Source organism: Corapipo altera, unplaced genomic scaffold, assembly GCF_003945725.1.
Source record: "Corapipo altera isolate COAL_440 unplaced genomic scaffold, ASM394572v1 169, whole genome shotgun sequence".
Classification (NCBI taxonomy): Eukaryota; Metazoa; Chordata; class Aves; order Passeriformes; family Pipridae; genus Corapipo; species Corapipo altera.
In genome coordinates this window covers 424,586-437,932 of record NW_020884946.1, presented here as the reverse complement: position 1 = coordinate 437,932, position 13,347 = coordinate 424,586, and the positions used below count along the sequence as shown (strand labels likewise).

General features: G+C 50.9%; 1 protein-coding gene across 2 annotated transcripts in view; it reads right to left on the bottom strand.

Moving 5' to 3' along the window:
- Positions 1–12,402, bottom strand: part of ARMH4 (armadillo-like helical domain containing 4) — a 66,899-nt gene extending 54,497 nt beyond the window's left edge. For both annotated transcript variants that reach the window (XM_027662592.1, XM_027662594.1), the window contains exons 1-4: positions 12,345–12,402; positions 4,967–6,362; positions 3,051–3,263; positions 1,680–1,898 (exon numbers count right to left, since the gene is read on the bottom strand). In XM_027662592.1, coding sequence (XP_027518393.1) covers positions 1,680–1,898; positions 3,051–3,263; positions 4,967–6,305 — 1,771 coding nt within the window. In that variant the 5' untranslated portion in view covers positions 6,306–6,362; positions 12,345–12,402. The remainder of the gene's footprint in view (positions 1–1,679; positions 1,899–3,050; positions 3,264–4,966; positions 6,363–12,344) is intronic.
- Positions 12,403–13,347: the final 945 nt, after the last annotated feature.

Genomic DNA, 13,347 nt, shown 5'->3' with positions numbered 1-13,347 from the left:
ACCTTGGATCTGGCAGCATTTGGATATTCTGAGGGCAAACACTAGGAACTGTAATTTTGGGAACCATGCTTCCAAATGCCACTCCACCCCGAGGATGTGGCACCCCCTCACTGCCATTATACAAAGAGGTGTTAGAAAGCAGACTTGTAGCTCAAAAAAAAAAATCCTCCTCTTCATGCTTAATGGGGGCAGCAGGATCCCCAGGCAGAAAGCTTTTCCCCAAGTGGTAATTGTTCCATTTTAAAGGATGTGGATTGGTGACCCCCAGCACCAGGGAAAATTCTGGCTCACTGCACCAAGGTCTAGGTTGAGCAGAAGAAATTTAGACCACAAGAGCTGTGCCAGCTGCCAAATCCCCACAGCACAGAGAGCACCATGTCCCTTGGCTGACAGGCCCCTGCAGAGCCAGACCCCAGAGCCAAGAAACCCACAGCCTTCCAATTGAATCATCATCTAGGAGAGCTAGTTCCAGCTACAGCCCACATTTGCCTTTAGAGGAACCCAGAAGGAATCCAAGAAAGTTGCATCAGTCCTATATTGGAGCAGAAAGATTTTTTTTAAATGCCTGTGCAGAAAGTCTCATTAAATAGAGAGAGACCAATGCTCAGCTGAAACAGAAATCCCTCTTATCTTCCCCTGCAGAAACCCAGGCTTCTAAAGGAGATCCCAGAGGGCTATAAAACATTTTAGCCTCCTGATTCATGCTGCCCTTGCTAAGCAGAGCCTGAAAGATCAGGTTTTCCCTACACACACACCCTTCCTTCCCCTGCTGCCACTCTCCCATCAGCACCACATCCTTGCCTTGCCAGATACATGCAAGATTCATCCTGGCAAGGGAAAAGTGCTGCAGTTGGAGTCACAGAAAGCTCAGGGCAGGCTTCAAAGCACGCAGCAAGTGACTTGCAAAGGCAATGGGGAGGACTCCCAGCTTCTGCTGCCCTCCAAACTTAACAGGAGTGAGAGTTATTGCTTCCGGTAGAGGAAAGATGCTGATGAGCTGTTGTCTATGGCACCCCACCTCTACTCAGAGGAGAAATACCATCTGGCAGTGCCACCCCTGGAGAGCTGCCAACCTTTGCAGTAAAATACGAAGGCAAGAGAAGGTCAAGATAAAGGAAGGGGAGCAGACACAGGCAGAAAGATTAATTCCTGCCAGGTGGTATCAGTCCAGACACTGGAGTACAAAACTGGATGGATGAGCAAGCAGAGAGGAGTTCAAGTAGGAGAAAGAGCAAGAAACAATTCTCTGCAGGAAAACTGTGGGTGAGCTGAACTGGTACCAGATCAGAGCTGCAGAGCAGCTCCAGAGCAGCACTTACTTCACCTCAGCATCTCCGGGTGGGTGTTACCTGGTCCAGAGGCTCTGCAGTGGATGCACACTCCAGCATCACAGGTGTGCAGAGCCAGATTCTACTGCAACAGCAATAGCACTGCTGATCCCTATCCAAGGGAAAATCCCATCCCTCCCACCACAGCCACTGGAATTCCAGGCATCCTCCATGACATTGTTCACTGCTTCCTTCCTGTGCCTCCCGGGAGAGGACAGGTTGTTCAACAACTTTATTGGGCACAATTAGACATGCACATGGCAGTGTGCCAAGCAGACAAACTGGGGGCTCAGTGTCAGGGCAGGGGAGCCCCTGCACAGGCAGCTGCCTGGCCCTTTTCCTCAGGGGTACCTTCCGACTCCAGGCGGTCCAGCCCGTAGGTCACGGCCGTGCTGATCCTCCGCACAGAGGGAAGGGCTGTTCTCCTGGCAGAAGAGGCCATGGATGCTGGAGTGACCAGGACCACAGTTCTGCTGGATGGTTCCTCTGTCTGTCCAGATGGGATAGAAGGCATCCCACCAGGAGCTGGGACAGCCTTCTCACTGGTGACCACGATCCCATCCGTGAGATCTACAGAGGACAGGAAATAGCGACAATATTTAAAAACCTACCATTTAAGAACAAACTCCTAAATGAAAACTTAACTCTGACTGGAAGTTATTAAGTTTTTGCTTCCTTCAAGATGTGACTCTGCTGTAATGAAACTTTCTCCTCAAGGACAGTCAGCACAGGAGGTTCCCCTTAATGAGGGAGGAAACCCCCAAAGAAAGTTTTAATTCTGTTGCTTTGAGGACACCAGTTGATATCTCAACCAAGTGACAGATCTAATTGTTTATTGCAAAGATAAAAGTCAGTTGAATTTATAATTAAACCCCAGAAGCAAATTAATTAGTGGAAACTGCCAGAAGAACCTTCTCCCTCCCACAAAGGGACCTTAAATTAAGAGATACAATGCAGAAAGGTGGTTTTTTCCTTTCAAGGCCCTGCAATATAAGAGCTGCCCAGCAGCAGTTTCATTACAGTGGTCCCTACTGCTACAGAAGCACACTCCAGCCTGGAGCCAGCCCTTGTGCTGAGGGATCCCTTGTTACACCCCTGTCAAGAGGACAGGCTCCTCCATGTACCTGCTGAGGTGACACAGAGCCAGCAGGCAGCAGCCTGATGAACACAACTGCCCAAAGCATTCCTGTATGAGCTACAACTTGACAAGAACTCACCACTCCTCAGCAGAAGGGAATATCAATGCAGGCTTCCACACCCAAGGGCTTGCCAGACTCCAAGAAGAAGGTGTCTTTCCCCCCCCACACACTGCTCCTGTGTTACCCTGATGAAACATTTTCATCCTTTGGACTGAGCACCAGCAGTATGTGACTTTCTTGGGCTCCAGGGGTAAGAGCTCCCCCTCCATAAATAAAAAATGGCTTAAGTGTCTAAAGCTAAAAGGCAGTTTGCTAGCAAGGATAGACAAGGGGGTTTTGTATGGTTTGGGGCAATTTTTTTTAATCTCTACGCCACTTATTTGGGGCAAAAAAACCCCATGCTGGCAAATATCCAAGTGGTGGATCTCACAGCATGGGCAGAAAACAGTGGCAGCCCAGGGCTAGAGGAGGCCTGCAGAAGGTTAGAGCAAAAAAAAAGTCACTTAGAATAAGGATGCTGATACTAGTTTCAGATGTCCCATCCCATCTCATATAGAAATGAGTCCTTGAAGCAGAATCTTACCTTCAACGTCCAGAGTGTTCACCGCAGAGGAAGCACCAGTTGCCACCAGCACCTCAGTGGCACTGGGAGCAGTCAGCATCTGGGTGTCTTCCCCACTGTTCTCCTGGGGAAAGCTTGCAGCTCCTGTTCCCTGGGTAGCACCAGGCACCACTGCCACAACTGACAGACCAGCATCAGCCTCCTGGGCAACTGTTGTCACCTCCTGAGCAACACCTACAGCGAGAACACAAGTCAGGACCAACTCACAGGACACCTGACGGCAACAGAGGACACATCTGAAGGAATATAACTCCAATGATTAACAATTCCAGGGCCACAGTTACAGAAGCAGGTCCAGCCAAGTATCAGCAGGGTGGCTTTGAGTGACCAGCCCTCACAGCTCTGAGACTTGAGCTTTGCAGAAGCGTTTATTTTTGTTGCACAAGTTTTATTGACAGACAGTGTTGTTTTCCCGTCATCTGGGAAGCAGCAGAGATGGAACCTGCTGACAGGTCAAGTGCTTACAAATTAATCTAGAAATTAATCAGTCAGGTTTCAGCACCAGGCTGCAATTAGCCTTTCTTCTTTTACAGCAAAAACTAGGTCTTTTGGATGCAGTAAAGGGAAACAGTCCTTCTGCCTCTGTAGCCTGGGAAGGAAGATTAAAGATGCCCAGCAATTAAGAAGTCCTAAGCCCCAGCTCACATTCCCTTACCAGCCTAGAAAGATCTGACTGCCCAACACCTCACCAGGCTTTTTTTTTTTTTTTTTAACATTTCCCTGTATTTTAAACCTTTTCCTTTATCTTTTAGGTATTGAGCAGAAACACTGTCACGAGGCTGAAGGTGCCACCTCTGCAGGTCCATGCAGGACAGGGTGGCCTGCAGAATGCTGTCCAGGAGGAAGATTCCTGCCTGGTGACAGAGTTGGCACAAGCACTGGGCAGCCAGAGCCTGGCCACAGCTTCACTCCAGAGTGGGGAGACAACACCAGGAGCTTCTGTTATACAAGGCAGCAGCTCTCTGGACAGGCCTTTAGAACTGAGTGTTCTTGTAAAGTCATTTAAGATGTTAGGTACTCTGAGGCTACTGGTACAACTCACTTGTTCCTGGATTTAGGAAGCATTTACAGCCATCCATTGTCTCTGCATCTTCTGCACTGACTGCAAGTGAGACCCAAGTGATCCCAGATGCTAATTAATGTAACCCCCCAGGAATTATTTGCAGAGCTTCAGCATGGGCTAGTGCAAGGGTACTTTGGTTCCTATCAAAGGGATTCTTGGGGGAGTGTTTTCTTCTCTGAAATTAAGTGTTTTACCAGTGGGTCAGAGGCTGGGGTCCCTCCCTACCCACAGAAGGGGCAGAATCAGAAGACTATTCAGTGACAATTTATCCACCTCTGGTCAAGGCAAGATGCCTTCAACCAGACTACAGCTGTCCCCACTCAAGCACCAAAACCAAAGAACAAGGAAGTTTTTCAATTAGCAAGTCTCCACTGATGAGATTCCAGCTCTGCAGTCCATACCCAAATACTCCATGTCTCTCAGCCCCAGGCTCAGCTGCCACAGCCTTTCAAGTCTCAGCTTTCCTATTTGTTCCTACAACCACCCTCCCAGCTTGAGGAGCAGAATGAGCAGCTCAACTCAGCTGCTTCACTCACAGCCAGGACAGGGGACCACCCAACTGTGCACAGGGAATCATGTATAGAAACAGCCAAGGTTCTGCAGTGTATTATGGATGGCAACTACCCATTTAGGCTCTTACCCCTACACAAAGCCCCACAGCCTTTCCTGAGGGGAAAGATACACCCTCTCTATTGCAGGTATCAAGGTCACACCTTTTCCCACTCTTAATTCTCTGAAAGGAAGCATAGATTCCCAAGAGCACCCCTCCTAAACCTACACTTCGAATCAAGTGTCTGTAACAAGCAAGTTTTACCTTCCCATGAACTTTCCAGAGTAGGGGAGAGCTCAGGTTGAGTCTCTGCCCCCGCAGCAGCCTCTGACTGTGATGGCAGAATGCTTTTCTCCTCCCCTGCTGTGACTGCACTTGTGTTTTCCAGCGAGTCCAGATCAGCCTTGTCTCCATACGTCACATTCCCAGTGTGGGAAGCACCACTGCTGCCTGTGGAAGTTGCTGGCAGCTCCTCTCCTTGTGTTGGCACTGTGCAGTTAGTCTCCTCAGCAACCTCAGGCTCTGGTGGAGGGGACACTGGGGATGGCAGTGCTCTTGTTGCGTCCTCTTCCTCCCCCACACCTCCCTGTGGGGTCTGGGATGGTTTTGTCGTCGCCAGGTCCTCTGTCACCTCCTCATGAGACGTGCTTCCCCCTTGACTGATGTCCCCCAGCTTTGTGTCATCCCAGTCAGGTGGCACAGTGTCCACAGGGTGGATGGTGACAGTGCCAGCTGTGGTGGGCAGCTCTCCTTGTGTGACCCCTGCCCCTGCTTCTGGGGGAAGGGAGGCCTCAGTCACCACGAGGGGACGTTCAGCAGCCACAGACACTGGTGGAGCCAGGGATTTCAGAGGGCTCCCTGTGCGAGGTCTCAGCATTCCCACCTCAGGGGTCACACCAGGAGCCTGGGGAGTTGGGATAACAAGGTGGTCACTCGCTGTTTCCCAGCTGGGGGAGCTGGGGCTCAGTGTGGGCTGAGGCACAGCTGAGGGGTGTGAGCTGCTCTCTGCCCCCTCCTGCTCCTCCACAGTTGTCCCAGGAAGGGGGAGCTTTGCTGAGGGGCTGGCAGAGCTGTGCTCTACAGCCACACCACCCTCTGTGGTGACCTCACTGATGGGGCCACCCACAGACTCCTCCTGGCCAGGGGGGCTCAGTGTGGTCACAGCTGTGGTCAGCATGGCCTTGAGGGCATCATCCTCATCCAGCTCTGACTTCGTGGGACCAAGTTCCTCCCCACTCACAGCAGCCACTGGCCCAGCAGAGGTGTGGTCACTCAGGCCTTGGGTGCTGGGGCTGACATGGCTGGGCCTCACAGGGAGCATTTCTTCTGCAGTGAAAGCTTCATTCAAGGGTGTCCCAGACGGCTCTGCTGACACTCCGCATGGCTCTTCAGAAACTGTCTGCTCAGAAGGGCCCAAGGTATTTTTCAAGTCCACCATGCCAGTCCTTTCATCTTCCAGCCCATTCCCTGCCCAGGGGCCATGCTGGACCTTGGTCGTGTCCCCCTCCTCCAGGGGCTGAGATGCAAGGCATGGCAGGCTGGAGGACAAGAGCAGGATGCTGCAGGTGACCACAAAGATGTTAAATCCTACTGATCTCCCCATGGCTGAGAAGAGATGTGTCCAGAAGCCTGCAAGGCTGACAAATCCAGAGTGCAAGGCCTGGAAAGGCAAAAGGAAACCAAGATTACATATACTCACATAACCATCCACTGACCCAGGGCCTTAAATAACTGGGTGACAAGTGTCAAGAATTGGCCAGTTGTGAGCAGACACCTCCTACATATCCCAAGCAATTAGTTCCTCCATCTGTTTTATGGTTCTTAGTCTACTCTATCTGAAGATGACAGGCAAAACCAAACCTTGATTTGAAGCCCAAGACAGACCTTGCCTAGCTCTCATACCAGCAGTAGAGTGCTATGCTCCACCCAGCAGGCATCAGACTTGTAAGCAATGGTTGAGGATCAACTTGTGTGTCCTTTTTCAAGTCCAAAAATGATGCTTGTCAGGGCCATGAAGTCCCAGGTTTGTTATGGCCCTGACAGGAGGAAACCAAGGAACTTGCACAGAGAACAAGATGGGTCTGTAAAGCACAACTCAGGACTGGAGCCACCACAAGAGGCTTTAGGGCTGCACCAGTGCCAGGTCCTATCTGAGGCCTTTGGCCCCACAGATGAAACTACAGCCCAGAACAGCAGCACTGCTGCATTAGCACAGTGCCTGTGCTGCACTGCACCATGGAGGCACTTCCAGAAAGTTTCATGTCTATAATCACTGTGCAAGTCAAGAGTTTCCAGGAGAGCATTGAACCAGGATCCCAGCAGTGATCCAGCCAGCTGACAGCCTGCTCTTGGCAGGCTCTGCTGCCTCCACTCACACAGCTCCAGGAGCAGGACAAACAGACCGGGCCTGCTCCCAGACACCGCCCTCAGGCAGGTGCCCCTCAGTCCTGGGCTTGCTGCACCACCACCCCACAGCAGAGACCATCCCAGCCATGGTCCCATTCATCCCATGCAGGACAGCTGGTTACACCAGTCTCAGGCACACAGTAGACAACCCTCCATCACACAGCAGAGCTGGTGTGGTCCCTCCTCCTTCCAGCTCCTGGAGGTAGCCTGTCAATAGTAGAGTTAAGCCCTACTGCAAGAAGCCTCCAATCATCAACAGCTTCCTTTGCTTTCTCTAGTACCTTCTTCCAGTCCTGCATCCAAATCTGGGGCCCCCAACATGAGGAACATTGACCTGTTAGAATGAGCCCAAAGAGCCACTAAGTTGATCACAGAGCTGGAGCACCTCTCCTATGGAGACAGGCTGAGAAAGTTGGGGCTGTAGAAGAGAAGGTTCTGGGGAAACCTTGGAGCACCTTCTGGTGCCTAAGGGGCTCCAGGAGAGCTGGAGAGGGACTTTTGGAGAAGGGGGAGTGACCTTAAGCTGAAGGAGGGCAGGTTTAGATAAAACATTACAAATAAGTCCTTGCCTGTGAGGGGAGGGTGGTGAGGCCCTGGCACAGGTTGCCCAGAGAAGTTGTGGCTGCCCCATCCCTGGAAGTGCTCAAGGCCAGGCTGGACAGGGCTTGGAGCAACCTGGGCTAGTGGAAGGTGTCCTTGCCCATGGAACAAGATGATTCTGTGACTCACAAGCAAACTGCAGGAATAACAAATATTATTCGGGAAAGTTGCTGGGGTTGTCAGTCGCCTCTCAGCCTTCCAAAGAAGAGCAAACATTACCCTGTGCAGTCCTGCTCAAGGGCACCAGGATGGGTCCCCCAGCTTGCCACACTCCTCACTTCCCCCTCCAAATAGCTTGTAGACAAGTATCACTTGCATTTGCACACACAGAGTGCAGCAACACAGCTCAGAGTCAACCACTGCAGGCTCCAGCATCTGGCTGAGCCCTCAGGGCACACTGAGTCAGTTTTTCCACTCTCCCTGCAGCCCTGGCCCAGCATTTTGAGCTGCTGGACTAATTCTCCACCACAGGCCACACACATGCACCAGGTGCTCAGGGACAAGCAGAAGCCACCAAAAGCTGTTTACCAGCACAGACACCTTCCACTTTATTTTTAGCATCTTCTTCCTCTAAAAGATGGGTGGCCACCTATCTATGTCCTCTATCCTTCCTGCCAAAAATAGTTGAAAACTGACAATATTGAGCTCTTCTTTCACACTAATTATTTATAGATTTTGTAATTAAAAAGCACTAAGGGTATATTATGCAAGTTAAACTGTTAGGGCCCAACTACAGGCATCTGCCTTGCCATGCTGCTGAATATAAATCATTCACCTCACACCTCTTTAGCAAATGCCTGTTAAGATCAGACATATTGAAACATCAAGAAGTTGGGGGTTTTTTTCCTATTTCAAAAAGAGTTTGGCCCTAAATACAGTTTCTCAAGAAGTCAGGAGTCTTCAGGCTGCACAAATGCTTTCAGCAGTGGTTAAACCTAAACAGAACTCCAGCTGCACTTGAAAAACAGCCACAGCATTTCTCTTGCAGTCAGACACATTATGCATATGCACATACACATCTGTATAGACAATTAGTAGGTTTGCAGCTCCAGGTTTTCCAACAGCCCAAGACATTCAGGAGGTGGCTAGCAGAAGAACTAAAATGTTAATCTCTTCTCAACAAGCTCACTCCATCTTTACTAGAATCAGAAGTGTCAGTGGATAAGAGGGAAAGCTGCTCCCTAAACCACTGGCTTTTGGACATCCCTTAATTAAAATGCAAAGAACCCTGTTAAGAGCCGTTCCTCCTTCTGGCTATTAGATGTGTGGGCAGTCAGTACCAGCCTGATACAATAATTCCTTCAGTCCTTTGGGCAGCCTCATGTTATTTCTCTCAGTCTGAAAAGCACTTTTGGCCATAATCCTACATTTCTATGGGGCAAAAAAATAATATTGGAGAGTTATTTGCTCAGGAAATCCACAACAAGTAGATCTAAGCTAACCTAAACCTTTACATTCAGCGAAAGCTGGAGATAGTGGCACCAAGCTTGCTGCAGGATAATGGCACAGGTTCACACTTCAAAGAAGATTAGTCAGAGCTTAAGATCTACTTAGCTTTAGGAAGAGGCTGGATTAGGCAGTGTATGAACAGCAGTGACCTGGCTATCTCCTTAAGCAGAGTTTGACACCTTGCTGCAGCACTTCCACTCAATGCAGGCTCCAGCAGGTATCTGGCTGCAGAGCACTTTGTTACTCAAGCATCATTGAGTTACACATTTATCCTCCCATCTGGCTATTTTTATAGTCATTCTGCTCTCCAGCCTTAGCCAAGCACTAAAAGCAGGCTGGAGCACACTGCCCTGACCGAGCACCCCCTCTGTACTAAGCTTAAACTTTGTTACCAGCCTGGAGCTCGTAACTCAATATTTCACGCCCCAGGAACTCCTTGTCCCCAGATTTCACCTGGCATCCCACAAGCAGAAGCCCTGGAGGGCAGCTGCCAAGCTCTCAGTGGAAAAACTAATCCTTGCTTCCAATAGGAAGCACACACTGAGGGCGAGAGGCAGTGCCAGCTACTTCCCCTGCACTTAATAACAACAAATCCCAGGAGATGCAGTTCCCCCAGCTGCAAAGGCAGCACGACTGCAGGCAGCCAGGGAGCTTTATCTTTAGCAGGGAAAATAATAAGTTTTCTTTTAACACCTGGTAGGCTGGAAAGAAACACAAAGGACTGCCAGGTTGGAAACAGGGGCCAAAATTCCATCAGAAACGAACTAAGAACTATTTACTACTACTGTGGGCAAGTCAGGAAGCTGAGGGACAATAAATATAATTTGGTCACCAGCTGAAGCAGCTCTGCACACTCAGTTGGATCTTTCTGAACCAGGCTGCTTCCCTGCTCCACACAATTAGCACTTGCACTACCTATTAAATCATTAACCCCTCTGTGAATTCTAGAGACCTGTCTGAGGTCAGCTCTTGGGGAGCCACACAAAAGCCAGCTCAGGAGGAACCCCAGCCTGTTATGGTCACTCCAACAGTGCAGTTTTGCAGGGGATCAGTGCAGAGCAGATGTCTCTCCTTCAATAGCTGCTCCTTGCACGGACCAGTGGTTTGTGGGCACACACTGCAGAGGATTAAACTCTCCCCCTCTGTCCCAGCCGTGTGCAGCTACTCCCTCAGAGGGCTTTTTAGACTGTCACCCTGTCAAGTCTACTTAACTAACCCCCCCCAAAAAACAAAACCCATTTGCTGTTATTTTCTGCCTTTGGCAAGTTTTGGCTGTGTTTTCCCCTGAATTGTTGAAACAGAAGGAAAAAAAAAAAAGCATCAAGTTTTTAACTCACTGAACTACAGCCCTATTCCATCAATCCCTTTCCCACACTGGGAAGGTGAAGTGGCTGCATGCATCATAAAGCAGAGTGCAGGAGATGAACAGGTCAGCCCCAGACAAATCCCTGTCTTGCCTTGGAACAGAGCTTCTCACACCTCCAAGCACGAGCTTGGTGCCAGCTCTGCCTGGGTGTGCTCAGCTCCACAATTCACCTGACAATCGACAAGGGAACCGGACAAAAAAAACCGCTGCAAATCTTTTCATGTGAAGATTTAGCCAAAACGTACAACTCCAGCAACTGCCAGCCACCAATGCTATGTTACACAGTGCTAATGTATGCAATCCAAGCCTCATTACTTGTGCTGAATACAAAAGCCAGCAGATAATACACTGCAGAGCTCCAACTCCTACTTTCACACAAAAGCCCAGAAAAATGCCTTGATTTCATCCTGCATTGTGTCCTTGCCCAGTTCAACCGAGTGAATTGGGAGAGTCGATGCTCTCGCAGCACATACTTTAGATAAGCAGACTCCACCAAATAAGGCACCTCCAAGAGCTCAGCGAAATCCCAACAGTGACACAACTCTACACCAACACAAAGTCAGGTGAGAAAAATTATGTCAAGACAAGCACACATCAGAGGGGCACATCCTCCCCTACCCTTGAGGGCTGATCCTTACAAGCAAACAAATGAGATATTAATATTCTGTAAGACCAGCTTCCCACCGGTCCTAGTGAGGCACCTTAATACATAATACATCACCTCCACTTCCAGCCTCGGCATTCCAGCAGTAGTTCTTTGTGGAGCCAGAGACATGACATGTTTTAGGCATAATTCCCCCAGCCACGAAGCCGATCCCTCGCTTTGTTCAGAGCAGCACCACAGACCACCTTTGGAAATCCCTCCTCGGATTTGTAAGTAAAAGCTGCATAGTTCTCCGTGCCTTCTGACCCGTGCCAGGTCCCCGGCACCACAGAAGTCGAAGGTCTACCGAATTCCTGAGGGATTAAGACCGGGAGGAGGAAGGGGGGGCTTAAGAAGGAGGCCAAAGGGTGCAGCGATTTTCAAGCAGCAGGATGGAAACGCTGCTCTCCAGCCTGCCTGGGAGCAGAGGGATAACACTCAGATTCCAATCAGCAAGAAACACTCCGGAATTTCAGTGCCTCACCTAAACAGAGAGAGCAACACCTCACAGGAGAGCTGGAGGCTCATGAGTCTCTGCAGGTAAAGATTTAAGAGCAGATTAGATACACCTTGTCAGGCCCTTTTAGCTTGGGTAGGACCTGCGTGGGATCCAGGGAGTGGGATCAGGGGCTGGCTCAAGGCTCCATGACACCCAGCACGCCTGCTTGCGGGGCACAGATCCATCTCCCCGTCCTCCTCAGTCACATTTCCAGGTGAGTTTACAGCCCCAAAAGCGCATCCTTTCCCTACACAGCAAGAGATCCAGGGGGAACAACCGCCCCGGGATCCCTCCAGCCCAGGCCCGCAGCAGGACGGAGGGACAGCAGCGGTCACCCCTAAACCACCCTGGGGAGAAAACACACACCCAAGCCCACAAAGATTTTCCGAGGGAGCCCACCGGGACCCCCATCCCGGCAGGACGCCACCACCCCCCCAGCTCCCGCTGTCCCTTTTTTCCCCCCCCATTCCCATCCCCCGGGGCTGCAGGGACCAGCCGCTCGCCGGGAACAAAGAGCCGCGCCGAGGATGCGCTGCCCCGCGGGCAGCCGAGCATCGCCGGGAAACAATAAAAACCAATTAAAAAACGAGCGAACACGGGGCGAAGCCGCCCCGGGGGTGGGATGCTGGTTGTGTTCGGGGGGTGAGTGTGTGTGTGTGTGTGCGTGTCCCGGCCTCACCTGGGTCCCGGCGGTTCCCCGGCGCCGCTGCCCCAGCCCCGCGGCCGCACGGGCGGAGCGGAGCCCGGCCCACCCGGCGGGCGGTGTCGGGGGGCTGTGCTGGGCTGGTCCGCCCCGCCCGACCGCCGGCCCCCGCCTGCCCACGGTGGGCTCCGTGCTCCCCCACGGCCCGCAGCACCCGTGGGAGGCCGCCCGCAGCCCGGTTTTACGTTTACTTTTCCATTGACTTTGGAGCATCCAAGCCCTCAGCCCCCCCCCCCCACCTCCAACTCTTCCTCGCAGCCTGACCCGGCGGGTTCCCCCCCTCTCTTTGCCTGCAAGGAGCTGTGAAAACAAGGCCTGCAGCACCCTTAGTAGTTTTCCATCTATTAGAGATTCTCCTCCAGTGTTTTCGGCTGCAGAGGTCACCTTCCCCCAACACTCCCTCTGCACGGGAGAAAGTCTTCTTAAATAACATCCCACACATGTATTAGGAGAGCTTAATTCAGTTTCTTTTTTTTTTTGTTGTTGCTTTGTTCTAAACACCGAGGAGAAAGAAAAGTAAGCAATTTTAGTAGCATTTTCCTCCTCCCACCTGTTTTTGTCCCCAGCCAGAAACCCTCTAACAAACAACAGGAAAATAAAACCTTTACACCATCAGGTCCTGGCTCGCACATCAACTCACTTTGTCAAAGAGCAGCTCAGCAATTCATACCTTGACTCCAAAAATCACAAAAAAATAGACCAGCTAAGCTTCCTCTTGCTTCCCTCAAGCCTGGTGTCAGAGGCACCACGAGGTCTCAGCACCACACACAGGGTTTTATAGGGCAGTGACTCATTCAGAGCGGGGCTGCAGCAGGTGCAAAGCGTTTGTGGTGGGCAGGGACAGGTGAGAAGAGACCAAAAATAACGAGCTTTCATTAAGGTGAGATTTTGGGGGTGGAATTGCTCAAAGGGAATAGAGGAAAGGTATAGGAGAGGTGACTTGAAATCTTGGCTTTGTTATGAACGTGCTCTGCCACAG